Here is a 20,092-nt window from a genome sequence, read left to right on the forward strand (position 1 = left end):
AAAGAGTATTTTGTTTTTTCTATGTTTAGGAATAACTTATTTGTTTTAAACCATAAATTTAATTTTTGGATTTCTATGTTTACAGTATCATACAGATCTTTGATGTTTGTCGAAGAGTAAAATAAATTTGTATTGTCTGCAAACATTATAAGTTCAAGTTTGCTAGAAACTTTTGGAAGATCGTTTATATAGATTAGGACCAAAAGAAGAGCAAGAATGAGACTTTGGGAGACATCGCATGTTAATTTTAAGAACTTAGTGGTGTCATTATTATCTGTAATAACACACTTTTGTCTGTTATACAGGTAACTTTTGTACCACTGCAGTGTTTGGTTTTTTAGTCCATACTTTTCCATTTTTTAAGTAGGATTTCATGATCTATTGTCGAATGCTTTTGACAAGACTCCTAACACGAGTTTCTTTTCACAGATTGATTCACTAATCCTGTTGGAAAGGTCTACTATAGCATGCTCTTTTGAGTGCTAAGTTTGAAAACCATACTAGTTTTCATTCAAAATTTTGTTTTTGACTTAATTTCATATAACCGATTGTAGATTATTCAATCGAGGAGTAATGAAAATACGGGAAGGATTGATATTGCTCTGTAATTATTTAAGGAGGAAGTTTCTCCGGATTTATAGATAGGAACAATTTTAGCTATTTTTAAATGACAGGGTACATTTGCAGATTCACCTTCTTCGTATTCAAATTCTTTGAAAACTAGAGAGCGATAAGAGTCCTCGATGTAACTTTCAAATAAATAGTTTGTAAGTTGAATTTTAGAAGCAAGTTTAGAACCTATATTTGCAAAGTATTTGTTAAATATTTCAGAGAGAATTTTTTATCATTAAAATCTTCTTCATTTATCAGAACTTTTGGAGGTAGTTGGTATGAGTTAATTCTGTTTTTACCAATTATTTCTTTCATAATATCCCAGACTTTTTTTAATCTCTTCTAAATTTTTAGGTTTGCTTTGAATAATATAGTTTTTTGGATTGAAACTTTATTTTTTCAAATAGATTTTTATATTGTTTATACTTAGACAAATTATTGTCGCTTCTATTTTTTAAATATTTTATGCAGAGTTTTTGTTTTTGTTTTTTCGATTTTCTTATTCCTCTGGTAATCTATGGAGTGGTTAGGTATTTTACTTTTATTTCTTTATCAATTTTTGAAAAATGTTTATTGTAGAGAGTTAGGAAAATGTCTATAAACTTATTGTAAGCGGAATTTGTTCGTCCGAGATTACATTCATGATACATTTTTGATCAGTTTACTACCGCTAGTGAGTCTTTTAGTTTTTGGGCTGAAAATTTATTAATGTTTCTTTTGATGATTTTAATTTTCAGGTTATTGACACATTTTGCTTTGATAGTGAAAAGTAAATTGGGAAGTGATCAGATACATCCGTTTTAATTATTCCTGCATTTAAAGATAGATCTTGAATTGAGTTTTGTCAATCAATATATCAATAGCTGTAAATGAGGTGGAAGTGACCCGGGTGGAATTGATTATAATTGGGAAAATGTAATGTTGTATTATATCGTCAAAAAAATTTTGGTATTTGCGTATTCATAATAGTTCAGATAATTTATGTTCATGTCACTGATACAGAATAGCTTTTTATATTTAACATTGTTTTTTATACATTTTTTTTTCATAAAATTTGTAAACGTTATAATATCTTCTTCATGTGGTCTATATCAAGACGATATTAAGATGTTTTTTGTAGTATCATTAATGATATAATTGTATATAATAATATATATTTATTACTAATAATAAAACTGAAGAGAGTTATCTTCAAAAATGACGAAGATATGATTTTTGTTTCAAAAGTGACATTGTTGGATGAAATAACTAGAAAAAAATAATTTGAATTATTTTGTTATTGGTTTAAAAAAAACGGTTTTGTTCATGATTTTAGTCAAGATATCTCCTTAAATTTTTTTTTTTTTCATTGTCATTTTCATTGTCATTTCTCAGTTGACAAATTAAATCCACAACTGGAAGAATGTTAATATAATAACTAATATAACATAAAAAATTAAATATAGCTAATATAATACAATAATTTAAACAATAACCTTTCGTAACTTGGACACCAAAGTTTTACAAATCATATCGTCTAAAAAATTATATTAAAAATATATTTAAAAAGTAACAAAATAAAGTAATGGTTAACACTAATGATTTTGATCAAAAGTTTAAAATAAGGAGAAGTTTTTGAAAATGCAAAACAGAAATATCAAACTTTGAATCACTGAAACCATATTCAGTAAGTTAAAAATTCAGATAAATTGGAAATTAATATACTTAATGGAAAAAGAAAATGTCTTCTGCGGGTTTTTTTTGAGAAGACCGTAAAGACTTCGACTGATTCCATCATTACGTGAGTTACTTTTGAACAATCGTTAAACTCATAAACCGGTGGTTCATACTTCAGCATAATGATTTGTGTAATTGCAATTTATCGCAAAATATTATTTAAACCGTACAACAAAAAATATTCAAAAACTTGTTCTAAAAAGTTGAACATTTTTTATCTCAAATTATAAGTCAAAAATCGTTACGTGCGTAATTTGCACACATCTAAAATTTTAACAAGCAAATTTTGACAAGGCTTATCTGTGAATTGGTTTCATACTGAATAACCGAAAATGCAACTTGTTATTAGAGATGCTGCTTAACAAAACCATAAAATGGATTTGGGGAAAAGATTTTAATAGTGGATTAAATTAACAATTCGTCATCGTTACGTGTGTTATCAGTCTCGTTACGTGCGTTACCACGTGCAAAACAATTGATAAAAGCAATCATTTCACAACTATAATAGCAAAAGCGTAGTGATTACAAATGCAAGCATGCGAAATATGAGTAGTTAAAGAATTTAGAAGTTCATGGTAATAAAAATTTAAATGTCTGTGGAGTGAAACACCATATATGTTAGGGTTTTTGAACCAGCAAGTGACGGGGGATCAATTTTTCTAAGAACTTGACTTTTATCGTAAAGCATCACATCAGGTTTAGTTGGCCAAACCCATGAATTCCCAAACAAATGTTTTTCAAATGTTGATACTAAAACTTGATTTGACATAACTTCTTTTACTTGTCCAGGAAATTCTAATGCATTGTAATTAACGACACACCAATCACCCATGGAAAGTGTCGAAATTGAACAGTGACCATTTTTATCTATTTGACTTAAGTAATCTGAAAATAAAATGGTGCACTTTATTTTGTCCAAAGCTATTTCCCGCAGCATAATTTCGCCGCATTGATTTGCTGTGACACAATGAATTGTTTTAATGCCTTCAACATCTTTTACATTACTCCATGGGTTGAATTCGCTGATTAGTTTATCACTCTCTTCTTGCGAAACATGAAAAATTATTGTTTTAGGCATTAACATGGTTGCCAATTCAGAAAAACTTTTAGATGATTGAACAATTGTGTTAGCTCCCTTTGACATACGAGATTTTTTGACGTACGAGATATTTTGCTTTCCCACCAATTGCGTCAATTACCCCCTTTCCATGGGAAGTGGCGAAATACTTCCACTGAAAATTTTTGTGATATCGACAGACCAGAAATTGCAACAAATGCAACATGTATTTATTTTTAAATTCACACGATGGTCCATCCGACCAAATGATTTCTTCATCGTAATAATTTGAATCAGGCAATTTCATAATATAATCGTATACTTTGAAAAGAAATGCAAAAATAGTATCCTTGTTTTTCTTGAGATATTCGGAACAAATAATAAAACCTTGTTGTGTACCCCTTGCAATCGTACTGCTGTAAAAAGAGTAACGCTAGATCTGCTCCACATAGCTGACTGGATTTCAGATTGGTATTTGCATGAATATGACATTGCTAAATCTATTTGCAGGATTCTGGAGGTACTTTTGTTTTGTCTTCAGAAAATTCTTTAGCTTGGATTCTTTTCACTCGCACATGCTTTACAACTTTTTCAAAACCCTCCTGAATGACACCAATAATGTCTTCCACGTTCTTGTTAGATTTAATATTAAAGCCGTTTTTACATAATTTACACTCGTTTTTTCAACAGGACTTAGACATATCTAATGCACTAACAGAAAGTATCATCCCACCAATTATTTTTATACACTATGCCCAATCCGCTCAAACGTAGTATTAAATTTTCATGCATCACACATTTACTGTGTATTTTTTAAAAGCAGTACATTAGGTGGAGGGAGAGCACAAAATTTTGAAAAACAAATTTTAGTTGTTTTATTATTCTCAAGAAATAACGTATATGCCTCACGGAGGAATATAGTCAAGTAATACTTCCTCAAATTTTCTTTTCTTCCATTTTTCGAAACAGCCATTGTATCTGACATTCCTGCCATAGTGTAAACAATGTCTGGTTAAAAGTAAAAGTCTTTTACTAGTTTTTTAATATCGTCTTCCAAACCTTCCACATTGCGTTTTTTAAACAAACATGCTGCATCAATTTAAGGCTGACATTTTCAGCAATCTTGTTAAGTACAGCAAATCTTTTATTGGGAGACAGCGGTAAAGCTTTGAAACAACGTTTTACAGCTTTCCCAAGCGTTTGCGGACAACAAAATGAAGATGACGTAATGGTCGTGTTTGACTCAACCAAAAGTTCTCTTGACGTTACCGTAGATTTCATAGTTTCCTTTTTCTTAGCTTTACATTTCGCCACCCTTGCAGCTACTTTACGCCTATTTTCAGTTAACTGTTTCTTTGTCATTTTAGCAAATTTCTCAGCATGAACTTGTGCAATTCTTTTATTTTTATGAACTTGAAATTGTGGATCCTCCTTTATCTTTTTCATTCTAAACTTTTTAATTCTTTCTGCAGAAGTCAAGGCCCGTAGTTTCATTGCTTCCATCAAAATTAAAAAAGAAAACAAATTAACACTACAAAATAAGAAACTGAACTTCGTTGAGACTTGCGCTTCCAACTGTAAGTTGAATGATTGTAAGTCTGTCAACCTACGTCAGTTAAAATATTTGCAAATGCAACTAGAAAGTAAATAAATGCACGTGTAATTAAGGAATGTCTTTATGAACACATTGCCCACATGCTCGTTTAATTCAAATGCTGAGAAAATTTGCAAATCATATGAAGTTACGTTTAAATGCGCCAATTTAATGAACCCTAATAAGAGATTCATAGTATTTGTACATACTATTTATACATATTTATTTATAGATACCCATATTCATAGATACGTGGTAGTAATTCTCGTTACGTGGGTTACCTAATTATATTATCATAAATTTAAAAGACAATTTAAATCAAAGCCACATGATATCAAGTATAAATGAAGCATCTAGTTAAACTTGTTTATAATATTAAGTCATGATATTAAAAACAATGTGCTTGTTATGCAGCATTAAAAAATTTGCGTTTTCGTTACGTGTGTTACCACTTATTGACTTACGAGGAATCACGTTAATATTTTTAAAGTTGAAACAGCGGACCGCCATCTTACTTTACTTAAATGCTATCACATATGTGTTGGTAAATATTTCTTGAGATAACAATCACTCAACATATCTAGCACTTTTATTAACACAAGTCGAAAAAGATTAGTGTTCATTTAATTAAAACTTATATTTTCCCACACTTGCAGGTGTGCATTGTGGGAAAATATAAAATTAAAACTTATATTTTCCCACACTTGCATGTATATATATATATATATATATATATATATATATATATATATATATATATATATATATATATATATATATATATTATATATATATATATCCAAGAAGTCCTTACTGCACTAATAAATTTTCCAGTGAATTTAGAGTTTCTTTACGAGTTTTGGAATTTTTAGATACTTTTAATTTTTTCTTTTTTTATTTGTGTTATGCCAGACTTGGTGAGTTGTTAATCCTTATAATATAAGCTACTTTTACATTGGCTCAAAATTTACAAAAATTTTATTTACAACATTTTTGTCTTCTTTTCTACTTTTTGAGCTTTGCTTCTAGTACTATCTTGTACTGGATTACATTTTACCAGGCTTAAGAATGTCAAAAGAACATCGTCTTAACATTTTGAAAAGTCATATTTTTTCAGGTGATTGAGTGGTGATTCAAGTGATTGCGTGATGATTCAGGTAATTGCGTGGTGATTCAGGTGATTGTGTGGTGATTCGGGTGATTGCGTGATGATTCAGGTGATAGCGTGATGATTCAGGTGATTGCGTGGTGATTCAGGTGATTGTGCTGCGCAGTATAAAAATCATAAAAATCTTATCATTGATCTCCATAATGTTGATTTTGAAATCAGTGCAGAGCAGACATTATTTGATACAAAAAAAAAAAAAGATTTTTTGATTTTAAAATAGAAATAAAAAAAACAAAGTCATTAAGATCAAGACCATAAACGCAAAAGCATATATATCAAGATTGTCTCTGTTATCAGTAAATCTGATTTGAATAAAATTTTCTTCACCTTGTCTAAACCAAATCAAATATTTAAAGTTTATAATATATCATTATTACGTCATTACAATTACACTATTCAAAAATTATTCTTTTATTAAAATGATTTTTTGCATTTTCCTATCAACCCTGCCAATTTTATTTAGAGCCCCATAATAAGCTCCACCTTTTTCGTGAACATTTTCTTGTCTTCTTAAGAAATTAAAACCCGTTCTCCTTTCAAGATAAAATAATGGCGCAAGGCCATGGGGCACGATAAGGACTAGAACTTATGTTTTATTAACTGTTATGGTAATTGAGGATGAGTCTTGGAATAGATGCAGCTTTGAATTTTATCTATAGAATAAAACTTTTTGTTAAAATTGGTACTACTAATATAAAAAATTTTAGTTTTAGATAATATGACCTTCACTAAAATATTTACGAGTTTTTTTGAAAATTATAAACTAAAAACTAACTACTATCTAATAATAAATAATTATAAAAACAATCAAATCGAGTATAACCAGTTACTAGTTATACTCGATATTATGATAATATTACTTAATATTCTAGTTACTGTAACTAGTATATTAAATAATATTATCATAATATTCAGTGTAAGTAAATAAAGGAAAATAATAAATAAAAATAATAATGTCAAGTAATTAAAATTAAATGCCGGGAACTTTTCTTAATTTTATTTGTACAAACTTATCAATAACGTTTTGAAAATCAAGTTTTCTTAAAATATCAGACTCAGAGCCCATTATCGCTAGTTGATTGAGCCTGTCTCCGTCCATAGAAGTACGCAATCTATTTTTTATGTAATTTAAATTAGAGAATGATCTTTCACTACTGCTGTTTGTAATCACAATAACAAGATAAATACGAAGAGCTATTTCAACATTAGGAAAACAATCTTTTACTTCCTTATTAAATTATATTTTATACATTAAATGTTCTTGAATAATATTGTGAAATTCACTGCTTTCATCTTTAAAATGTTTATAAAATTCTTTAAACTAAATAATTTCGTTTCCTAAGTGTTCATCAATATCATCCTGGTAAATTTTAACAAGTTTAATTGCTTCATTTTCAATTTCTTGGTTACTTAGTTGTTCTATTTTTCGAAGAAAGCCAAATCGTTGGTATACCAATTCATAAGCAGACAACCGTTTATCCAAGTTAGAAATAAACGTATCAATTACAGGTAAAAACTTTTGAATTTTGAATTTTTGAGAAGAAGTTAAATCTACCTCGGGTGTTTCATAAAAATCTATTGGGTTTAAACGGATATTTCTTTGCCGTTTACGGTGTTTCAAATAATCTGTTGTTTCCGAAATTTCTGCTCCTTGTTTTTCATATTGATCATAGTTATCACGTTTGGCTTGAACAAAATTCTTTAAAGACTTAATAGCAGATATTGCAGTATTAAGGTCTAATGTCGTATCTTGCAGTAATTTATTAGTTTTATCTACTCTTTCAAGGATATTATTCCAAAAAACCGTGTAAATTACGGTTTCAAGTGTGCACAATTTGTTGTATAAGCAATTTGCATCGCAACGCGTTTTTGTTGTTCGTTCAAAGTCATCAGCTATTTGAATTAGAGTACTTTTAAATTGTTTATAGCCTAGTATAAGAGCGTTTGTTGCATCAGATCTACATGACGTGCGTGTAGTATTAACTCGTTGTGGTACATGGATATGGGTTTTGGTAATTTCTAAACTTAGAGCTTTAACCAGTAGTTCATAACGTTTTGTTGATGCTGTAAAAAATACATATAACTGCTTTAAAAAGTCAAAAAATTCAACAGCAGCAGTACAGCACTCGGCTGCTGCTTTTCCTACCAAATTTAGGGAATGTTTAGCACATGGAATCCAGGAAGCTATTTTATTGTTTTTCAGAATTTTTGATTCGAGACCATTATATTTTCCACACATTGCAGAAGCATTATCGTACGATTGGCCTCTACAATTTTTTATGTTTAAGTCATATTTATTTAAAAAGTTTATTAAACCATCATACATATCTTGAGCTTTATGGCCTTGGTTTGACATAAATACCAAAAATGTTTCCACTGGTGTATCTTTTTCAATATATCTAAAAACTAATGTTAATTGATCTATATGACCTTCATCAGGTGTTGAATCTAATGAAATTGAAAAATATTTAGATATATATTTTATACGAGAAATTATTTCATTCAAAACATTATTTCCCATTATTTCTATTAATTCTTCACAGATAGTAGAAGATAAATAGTTAGTGTGCCCACTTCCACGATTTGCATGATTTTCGATATGCTGTTTAAGAAAATTATCATACTCAGCTAATAGCTCTAGAATTCCAAGATAGTTACCATTTTTAGACGAACCGACAATTTCATTTTTACCACGTAATGCTAAACCTCGTTCACATATAAATGTTATAACACTTACGAGTCTCTTGATTATATTACGCCAGTAACTCTTTACATCTTCACTTTGTTTTATAAGTTCATTGTTAATACGGCCTAATTCTTTTGAACGAACAGCTAAATTTATCACAGAATTTAAATGATCTTTGGAAGTTTCATGACTTATTAATCGATTATCTGCATGCTTCCAGTCACAGAAACCATCATGAGTAAATTGACTGCGTGTTTTGGACATTAATTTACAAACAAAACAAAAAATGCTACCATTGAATGGTGAAAAACATAACCATGAACGCTTAATCATTTGTCCGTTAGCAGTTTTTCGCTCAAACAATGATTAATTACATTTACGAGTAAACTTCACATCAAACTGTTTTTTTGATTTTTGTATAAATAATTCTTCATTACAATTTTGTAAATTTGAACTTCCTACTTTTGCCCAATAATCTATTAATTCTGTCATATTTTCAGGCCATAATCCTATATCTAAATTTAAGCTTTCATTTGTTTCTTCAACAATATTTTGAGGTGAAGGGTTTTCGGCTATAGTTACGAGTTGAGGCGGTAGAGCAATTTGATATGATAAGAAACTTTAAACTGATAAGACTTTTTTAAATTTATATTTATAATATTAATGCGTTTGATTTTCAATTTTTATTATTATTTTTTTAAAATTAATATATACCTAAGTGGCCAATATACGTATAATTTTTTTCGATTTTAAACAATTTTAATTAGGAAAGGTAAGTTTGAAGAGATAAGTATAGTATAGTACAGTGGTCGGCACCATATTTCCAAAGGGGCCCACTTGCAAAATTCTTGTTTTAGTTGCGGCCCACAGCAATAAATAAATTATATACAAAATAGGTTATATTACCTATATAACAGAATATAGTATAGAATTAGATTATAGAAATAATAATTGAATCAATACAAAATACATACTTAAGAAAAAAAACACATAAAACACAATTAAAAATTTGGTGAGTATTTTGTTGTTGCAGCTAGCACAAGGTCATTCAAATGAGTGTCAGTCAGTCTTGTTCTGTAAACATTTTTTATCATGGCTGAGAATGTTTGTTCGCATTGGTAACTAGTGCCATACATACAGATAAGTCTATTTGCATGTTTTTTAAGAACTGGAAAACGTTCCTTCGTGACAGCATGCCAGAAAATAATTAAATTTTCACCAAAAGTGCCATCTTCATCTTTTTTTGGTGCCTTTCTTCTCAACTCGTCGTCACATTGAAAGTTAATTAGTTCATCCTCTGCTTTTAAAATATCAGCTTCTTCAAAGTCCTTTAGAATACTAATATCATTCATATCAAAGTCAAATGGATAACACAAAAAAACCATATGCTTTTTTAAGTCTTCAAATTCATTAAATCTGTTTTCAAATTGATCATACAGAGCAGTCACTATTAATGAAAATGACGATAACATTTCCCTTGATGGTTGACATTCATTTAAAGTAGGAAAATGAGTACAACTACCAGATGCAAATTGAGTTTTGTACAAAGTAAGTTTTGTCTTCATCACAGTGATGTGGTTGATCAAATCACAAACCAGCACACGGCGGCCTTGTAATCTCTTATTCAGAACATTGAATTGTGCTGTGATGTCGCAAAGGAAAGCCAGTTTACACTTAAACTCTTCAATAGACATTGTAATGAATGAAAATTTTTGAGTTACCATGAACTGCAGTACACTTGGCAAACACTCCCAAAATCTGTTAAGAATATTTCCTCTTGATAGCCACCTAACCTGCAAAAAATAGACAAACATTTATTTTTGATTGTAATGGTAAATTATTTATTTTTTGTCTATATACCTCTAAATGAAGAAGAAGATCACCATGTTCATCTTCATTTTGTTACATTAGCGCACGAAATTAACGCCGTTTGAGTGCATTGGAACGTATATGATTGATTGTTTTTACTACAGCTGTCATTACATCATCAATTGTCGCAACTTTAGCACACAGTGCTTCCTGGTGTATCACACAGTGATATGACATAAATTTGTTTGGAAACTCACCACTATTTCTCAGCAAAGTAACAACTCCTCGAATTCTTCCAATCATAGCAGGAGCGCCATCTGTGACAACTGAAGATATTTTTTGAAGAGGCACTTTCCTATTTTTTAATATTTTGAACAATTTGTCATAAATGTCTTGTCCAGTTGTAGTTGTTTCCAGTGGTTCAATTCCAAGCAGCTCTTCAAATAAACAACAATTCGTAGTGATAAAATGTGCATAAACACAGAGTTGCGCTTTACCGACAAGGTCAGTAGACTCATTGAGAGCGATACTCACAAATTCAGTTTCTGACAGATTGTTTGACAATTGTTCATAAACATTAACAACCATTTTCTCAATTTTTCGAGTAACAGAAAAGAAATTTTGATGCTTCAATCGTGCATTCTTTGATTATTTCACCATCAGTAAATGGTTTCAGGTTTTTTGCTAATATCCATGACACCATATTAGAGGCACGAGTTTCACAATCAACACTGCTAGACATTTGTTGAAACAAATTTTTCTGTTTTTCTAAACAGCTTTTCAATGAGTCGTATTTTATTTTTCTGGTTGTTGAATCAAGAGGATATTTAGTATTGTACAATTCATGTTTTGATACGAAATGACGTTCAAGCTTGGTTCCTTTCAGTTCACTAACAGTCTCATTACATATTAAACATAGAGCATTGTTACTTGGTCCCTCAGTGAAGAAATAAATCAGCTCCCATTTTTCATTCCACTGACGTGCATATTTACGCTTCGCTTCATGTTTACCTGGCATATCTTTGTAAGTTAATGTGTGTATTTATCAGAGTTGCAACTTCTGAGTAAAGCATCCAAACTCGATAACCGGTTACTCGATAACTGGTTATACTCGAGTAATTTTTGGTTATTCAATTTCCAAATATTGCGTCTTAAAAAACCGGTTATTTAAAACAGTCTCATTACATATTAAACATAGAGCATTGTTACTTGGTCCCTCAGTGAAGAAATAAATCAGCTCCCATTTTTCATTCCACTGACGTGCATATTTACGCTTCGCTTCATGTTTACCTGGCATATCTTTGTAAGTTAATGTGTGTATTTATCAGAGTTGCAACTTCTGAGTAAAGCATCCAAACTCGATAACCGGTTACTCGATAACTGGTTATACTCGAGTAATTTTTGGTTATTCAATTTCCAAATATTGCGTCTTAAAAAACCGGTTATTTAAAACATTAAAGATTTGCCGACTATTTCTTTGATAATACTTATTTCGTAAAAAATCTAAACAATGTAGTATTTTTATTCAAGAAAAGTACAAAAAACATTCTAAAGACGATAACTTTTACCACTGGTATATTTGATATGAAATAGTTTTTACAGCGTTAAATTAATTAAATTGTTGTTTGAGTTACTTCATCTGAACAAATTCGAATGTTCTAATTATTTTTGACGTGCTTTTCGAATGTTTTTATTTTTGTAGAGTAATTTTTTAGCATGATTTAACTTTTAAGTATAAGGATCTTATTTAAAGTCTTAAAGTGCTACAGTGTTAGAGTGTATTAAAATTATCTTTTTACTATGTCTAAAATGACAAGATCTGGTGTTAGGGAGTATTTTATAAGGAGGCTTTATAATTTTTACAGCCTGGAAAACAACTAAAAGGCCCACAACTACACTACTTTGTATATTATGCAGTTAGGTGGCTTGGGACCCACAAATTATGTAGCAAAGGCCCACAATTGGGCCACGGCCCACAATTTGCCGACCTCTGGTATAGTATGTATACATGAAAAAAATATTAATTGTAATATTTATTATTTAAACTACCTAACGTGCATATATTTTATTATCATATGCTATTAAATATAAAAAATAAAAAACATATATTATTAAAAGTAATATTTATTCTTTGTATAGTAATTGTAAATTTAAACTTTGAATTATCCTCAGAAGAAGAAGAAGTTGTGTTGGGCTGTGTTATGAAAAACTCTGTCATTCGCCTAGTTTTTGAAATTATTTCCGTATTTTTTTTATCTTTTTCTTTTGCCAATTTTCGTTTATCTGCACCACTCATATAAACTCGCTTTAATTTATGACGATCTTCTTCCATTTTTAAATTTTAACACTATTCACTGGTTAACTTATAATTTAAGAAAAAAATAAAGTCTGTAACTATTGTCTATTGTGTATGCAACTGTTGTTAACTGACGTCTGACATGCAATAAGTGCAACGAACAAATAACGATAATTTATCAACAGACAGATAGTCTTTAATGTGTATTTTATATTTCCGAAAACCCACACGTGTATATTTAGAATCACATTTACTAATATTATTACAATCGACGGTGCACACCGATCGCGGACGGCATAAACTTATCTTGATTTTTAGAGACCATTCATTGTCAATAAACGTAAATACATCTATTATTAGTTAGTAAAATAAAATTTTTTTAATGTCCAAAAAAAATTCAATATTATTTAATTAAATATGTGTAAATATAAATAAAATATTTTTTCTGTATTCTAATTTAAATATCATAAAATTGTGGGGGCCCCGAATTTGTGGGGGCCTAAATCCGGCCCTGGATGTCACTTGTCAGTCTTCTTTTAAATAAAATTGCAAAGTTTACGTTATGCTACAAAGTCCCTTTGAAAGTAAATCAGCCGCAAGTGGAATGCATAAATTTGCTTCTTGGTCAATCGGAATTTTAGCTGGATATTCTAAAACAAAATGAGTGTTTTAAAATCATTTATTAGGAGATTTTTCTAACGGGTGGTTTCCTTCCTAATAGCCTGGGCGTAAGTTTAGAAAAAGCAGAAAAAAAATGTTACGAAATAAAAATATGATTAAAAAAAAACGCGGTAAAAAAAAAAAAAAACCGCGTTATAAAAAAATAAAAACGCGGTACAAAAAAAATGTAAATGAAGCGGTACAAAATAAAATTATGATATAGAGTTAATAAAAAAACTTGTCTTTAACTTTTTTGAAAATAATTTTTTTTATTGTCAATTGTTTTTCAAAAAACCGAAATTGCGTCGCTAATAAAAAACTAAAATCATTTGTTTTTACTTTAAAATAGATAAAGAAAATCAATCACCATATGCTATATTTGTGATCTTCAAACTATATATGGTTAATTAATGCATGCTATTTATACGATCCATATCGCACCGAGATCAATTATTTACAAATTTTTAATCGAGTCCGAGAATCAAGTCTTATTAGATATATATTTAAAAAATTGATTTTTATTTAATACATAATCTCAATCGTTTTACGTTTCATTAAATTACATTTTATATAACTTTTATGCGTACTTGTATTATCAACATTATTATATAGACAATATATTAATATACAAAAATGTTATACACAAAAAATTATTATACGTGTTTTATTGAATATTTAAGATAAAACCTATAGAATTCTTATAAAATTAATTATTAAATTCTATTTTCCTTGCTGATAACGATTTTTGTTTACAATCAAAATTTTACTATGAAAATAGAATTTACGTTGAAGATAGTTATGACAATGACGATTTTCATGTTGAAGATAGTTTTCAAAATAACAATAGATTTTTATGTTGAAGATTTAACAATAAAAGCTTTGATGGTTTTAAAATTTTTACTTTCTATTTTTATTTTATCAATATATATATATATATATATATATATATATATATATATATATATATATATATATATATATATATATATATATATATATATATATATATATATATATATATATATATATATATATGATAGTAATAATTATAACGATAATAATAACAATAATAAAAATAGCAACAACAACCATAATAATGATTTAATTAAAGTTTGATGATTTATTAAAAGATATTTAGCATTATGCTTTATGCTACAAAGTAAATAAACTTCAAGTTACTTTATGATTTTCAACAGCATTTAATTTATATAAATTTTTTTTTGAATAAAATTACTTTTGAACTTAATTAGATTTTATATTATAGTACGATTTTAGTACGTAGTTAGTACGATTTTAGTACGTATTTAGTACGATTGGTTTCATTGCAAACAACATTTTTTATGAAGTGATGCGACTTGAAGATTTTTTGAAAGCAGTTCCAACTAATTCCAAATAAAGTAATTTGAATTTTTAAATATTTTAAAATTAATTTTGAGCTAACTGTAATTGTTTCTTAAGTAATTTTTTATGCTGATACTTGTAATGGTGATATACTTCTATAATATTTTTAATGTTTTTTTTTTTTTAGTAAAAGTAACCTATTATTAGTTGTTTGAAAAAAAATTTTTTCCTCAATGCGTAGAGCTATACCAGCGGGCACGCGTTGTCCGGGCACATGCGGCAGAAGGCTAACGGACGTCCAGACATCCGTAAGACGTTTGACGGGCATCCCTCGGACGACGCATATCCACTGGGATGGCTCCATTGCTCTTGTGTTTGTTTATATTTGAATAATCAGGTAAGGTTTTGATGCACCGTTGTTGTATTAAAACCTAAACTGGTTTGTAGTTTTAGTTGGAGTTTGTTCAATTTATTCAAAGAAAAAAAAAGTTTCTTAACCTCAGTCTTTCCAACAAAGGCAACGAGTTATTTTGGATTAAAGTTTCAAAGCTAAAGTGTTCCCTGATCGCTAAAACTTTTCATCGAGCTGCACAGAACTTTTCCTTGTGTTGTAGGGGATGTTGATCTTCCAATGGCCGTCAAATTCATTTTTTTTTCTAATTTTGTACAAGTATATGAAATTGCTTATCCCTCTATGACATAATAATCTGAGCAAAAAAATGTTATTGGGTGTTTATTTGAAACAGATGGTTCAAGTAAACCTACAGTAAGATTTATTTTTATTTATCAGCGTTTTAATAAACAGGTTTTACCAAACACATTCATCCATAAGGGCCAATATTTTTTCATTATTGAATTGCGTCCAATTTTAACTATAAAACAATCACATTTTCTCCCTCTGATAACTCAGGTATTCTAGTCTAAATTTTATAGCGTATGCCTAGTAACTATAGTACCATAATAAGATAACTAAATTTTAACGACAAAACATATTAGTATATATTTTACTTTCACGGTTACGATCACATAGTAAAGTAAGGGTTATTCTCAGCACACTTTTTTTAACATTTTGAGCAAAACGTTCTAGGAAGGTTTGGATTATTTGCTGAGTATTCTTTCCAGAATATAACTTTGATAAGGTTTGAGTATTTTTTTATTTTTTATTTAAATATGTATTTTAGTCGTTTTATGATTATTTATTCTTAAATCCTTTTCTTGATGCAGCAGATGAAATTTTTTAACAAAGTCAATATGTTTTGTCGCATGATTAGCATTTTAAATGAATACTTTAAACAAAAACTTCTAATACGCATTTACAATGTTGGCATCGATCACACGTCGATCCGATTAATTAAGTTTCAATGTAATGACCGAAAACTTGTTTTCTGTTCATTTGCTAATACATATGAGGAGTTATTAGGTTACAACGGCTTGCTGTTGCTAATTGCATACTAACAATTAGATAATTGTTAATATGCAAAAATCAATTATACCATTGTAAAAATATACTTTACATAAAAATAGCAAACAAAACATAAAAATAACCTGACAAAATTTTTTTTTGAAATCAAACATAATAGATTTCGTAATCAAACATAATAGATCTATACCGTATTCACTTGCTATAAAAATTTGATAGAGTTTTAATGCTCTTTAATTAACTCCCTCCAATTGTAATCTATTAACATAACAATTATGTTTAATTGTAATCTATTAACATAATAATTCTTTTTAATTGTAATCTATTAACATAATAATTAAGTTTAATTGTAATCTAATAGTAAAAACTAAAATAATAGAAATCAACTTTTAGTTTTTAAATTTTTAGTTGTTGACGACTTTGTGGTGTTTGAGACTATTTTTCAATACCTCTCCCCATTTTCGCTCTTAGGGTATGGGTTACTAAAAGACTTTTTTGTGTGTTATATTAAACAAGATTAAACTAAAATTTCTCGTTTAAAACTTACGACTATTCAATTTTATTTCAGATAAATGAGAGGGTATTTTAAAGTTCACATGATCGTTATATTGCATAATATTAACATTAAATATTAACATAATATTAAATTTTGAACGAAAGTTTTTATTTTTTTAATGAAATTTAAAATGCCTTGATAAATTTCAATCTGATTTATGATAGAACTTAAAAAAATTATGATCTGAGGATACGTAATTCCAGGATGGTATTGGGTCGGGGTTGATTTAGCTCCTCCTCATTTGACACCAGTATCAACATCCTAGAAATTTAAGTATACCACATGCTTCTTAGTTTTCCATTTTAAGGAATCTACACTAACAAATTTCTAAGACACTCGCTTAAATCACGTAATTTCCCACTAGGCTCCTGTTGAAAAAAATTTTTTTTTTTTTTTCATTTTTGGTATAAAGAGAGTTTTCAAATGATGAAAAAAAAAATCTGGGGACGTGTTGCAAGTTCTTAAAGCATTCTCCCATGCACCGTGACCATTAGATCTTGTTTTAAGGGACCGTGATACGATCTAATGGTCTTATTATTGGTGCTTATTTAGATCTTTTTTGATCTTTTATTAATATAACTCTAAAAAAATACCTTAACTTGAATAAAATCTGTGATTTCATATTAGTTTTTCAAAAGATTCCGAGGACTTCTAAAACATAAAGTGTCCTTGCCTAAAATCGAGAAGTTTGTATTCTCTATAAATGTTGCTAAATTAGATGAAGCAGCTAATAAGATGAAGCAGCTAATTAGATGAAACATAAAATAATACTTTTTAAGTATTATTTCATTACATAACAGCTTCTTTTTTTTAATTATGTTGTAATTATGTTTTTTTTAATGACTGTTTTTATTTTAGGAAAAAAAAAGGTGGAGTAGAAAATTGGAATTAAAAGTTGGAAGTAAAAATGAACGATGTTAAAGTGTTTGTAAAGTATTGCAATTTTACGACCCAACTCTTTGGATTTTCTGAATACAGCCAAATACCGAGTGATTTAGATCTCTTAGAAATGTTATTTATAGCCACAGCAAATGTTAATCAAAGTGACTCTTTTTTGTTTTCTTGTAACACGGAACAAAAGTTCGCTGATAAACTTATTACTGATGACGAAATGGTTAACTTTCAAGTGACAAAAAATTATGAAAACAATGAAAATGTAATCATTGAAATTTATCTTCCGGGGGATGAAAAGAAAATGAGTTTAGTTTACCATGAATTTTATAAAATTTTGCACACGCTGGCAAACGCAAAATCCTTTTACATATTTTAGGTATCAATAAATGAAAATAAATAAATAAACGTCGTTAAAAAAAAAGGTTTGTTAAACTTGGTACAAAAAAATTGTGAATGGTTTGTTAAACATGCTAAAAACGTGATTTGGTTTGTTAAACTTGCAAAAAATGAGATTGGTTTGTTAAACTTGCTAAAAAAAAAAAGATGTGATCGTTAAACATGGAACTATTTTATATTTTTAACTAACTTTTGTGCTTATTTCAGCTTTGTTAATATGAAATAAATATACCTAACTACCCACAAACTAGTTTTTAGTGTCAAAAAAAAAGCGTGACATTTCACAAATGTACAATTTGCTATTTTTATAAAAGAATATAAGAAATATAAAAAAAATTATGAGAAATTTTTATTTTATTTTTAGGGGAGCCCGCTACACCCCCCCCCCCACAGCCCTTAAGCGGGAGCAACAACTTTATAATATACTCCCTTCACATATTTCATCCAAATTTATATTCACGGACTAATTTCAAACTTCATACAATAATCTCTTCTTTTTTTTAAATTATAATCATTTTGAGGGTGCTGTACACTTTGAAAGGTCATAAAAACTGAGCACTAAAAGGATATTGCATGAAATTTGAACTTTGTTGATGAATATAACGGTAAAAAAATGATAAAGCAAATGTATATATATATATATATATATATATATATATATATATATATATATATATATATATATATATATATATATATATATATATATATATACATTTTCTTTATCATTTTTTTACCGTTATATTCATACATACATATATGGAAAATAAAAATACGTAATTTTTGCAACTTCAAGTTTTTACGATATCGCAATCATCAGGTGAATTAGTAAGGAGCGCTTCGAACTAATCTTAAAAATTAAAGGAATTAATTTTCGTGATGAAATTTATATGAAATGCCTACTCTGTTTATATGAAAAACTAATCAATTAACTTTTATCAAAAATCCAAAGATCTACTGATTCAAAAAAAATTTGTCACGAAAACAAATTCCTATTAAGTAAATACAAACCTGAAGCTTAGATCCACGCGCTCGTAACAATAGTTTTATGTAATAGTTTTACGTAATAAGTTCCATTTCTATATTAATATTTTAACGGGAAAAAAAATGTATTTCACCAGATGATTGCAATAGGATAAAAAAAATCACGTAGTTTTATTTTCTACATATATATTATATTAAAGCTCTGATTCAATTCATTGAGTACTTTCTTGATTGTATATGCACTCCAAAAAAAATCACTACTCACACAAACACAAATACACACACACACACACACAAACACACACACAAAATCAACTAAAAAAAAACTAAAAAAAATAAATAAGGTCCTCCTTTACATCCATTTGCCAACTGCCTAATAAAGTTCTAAATTTGTCAACTGCAAGTGCAAATTTGCCGATTAAAACAACAACAATTAAAACAACTATATTATTCGTTTATCAAAACTTAACTTAAATCTCTTTATCAGCATCAGAAACATCAGCTCGCTTAATTAATTTTGTATATCGTTTTTCAAATTCAAAACCACTTCTGAGAGAAAAGAAAACCAGAAATGAAAGAAATGAAATGTATACGAAATGTTTATAATGTTTTATGTTTCATGATTAAATGTAAAAATTATTTATCTCCTGATGTATTTATAAACCTTTATTATGTAAAATCCATTAACAAATACAATCTTTGCTATGGGAAAAATCTACAAGAACCTAAACTAAATTTCTGCCAAACTAAATTTGAACAACTAATTATTTCTTATCGCGATCCTTATTTATGGAATAAAATAGTTTTGCCAAATTTTGATTTGCCTTTGAAATGGACTTTAAAAGAAGTTTAAATTAAAAGAAGTTATCTTTTCAGCAGAAAATATTTTTTTTGTTTTTAGTT

At 28.5% G+C, this 20,092-nt stretch overlaps 1 protein-coding gene and 1 long non-coding RNA gene across 2 annotated transcripts; one reads left to right on the forward strand and one right to left on the reverse strand.

Moving 5' to 3' along the window:
* Positions 1–7,468: 7,468 nt before the first annotated feature.
* LOC136086134 (uncharacterized) lies at positions 7,469–9,097 on the reverse strand. Its single transcript, XM_065808409.1, has one exon. The coding sequence runs from the start codon at positions 9,095–9,097 to the stop codon at positions 7,469–7,471; it is 1,629 nt and encodes a 542-aa protein (XP_065664481.1).
* Positions 9,098–14,805: 5,708 nt separating this feature from the next.
* On the forward strand, positions 14,806–18,452 carry LOC136085784 (uncharacterized). Its single transcript, XR_010641171.1, has 2 exons — positions 14,806–14,995; positions 17,774–18,452. It is a non-coding gene; the product is annotated as an uncharacterized LOC136085784 (long non-coding RNA).
* Positions 18,453–20,092: the final 1,640 nt, after the last annotated feature.

Source organism: Hydra vulgaris, chromosome 10 (genome assembly GCF_038396675.1).
Source record: "Hydra vulgaris chromosome 10, alternate assembly HydraT2T_AEP".
Taxonomy (NCBI): domain Eukaryota; kingdom Metazoa; phylum Cnidaria; class Hydrozoa; order Anthoathecata; family Hydridae; genus Hydra; species Hydra vulgaris.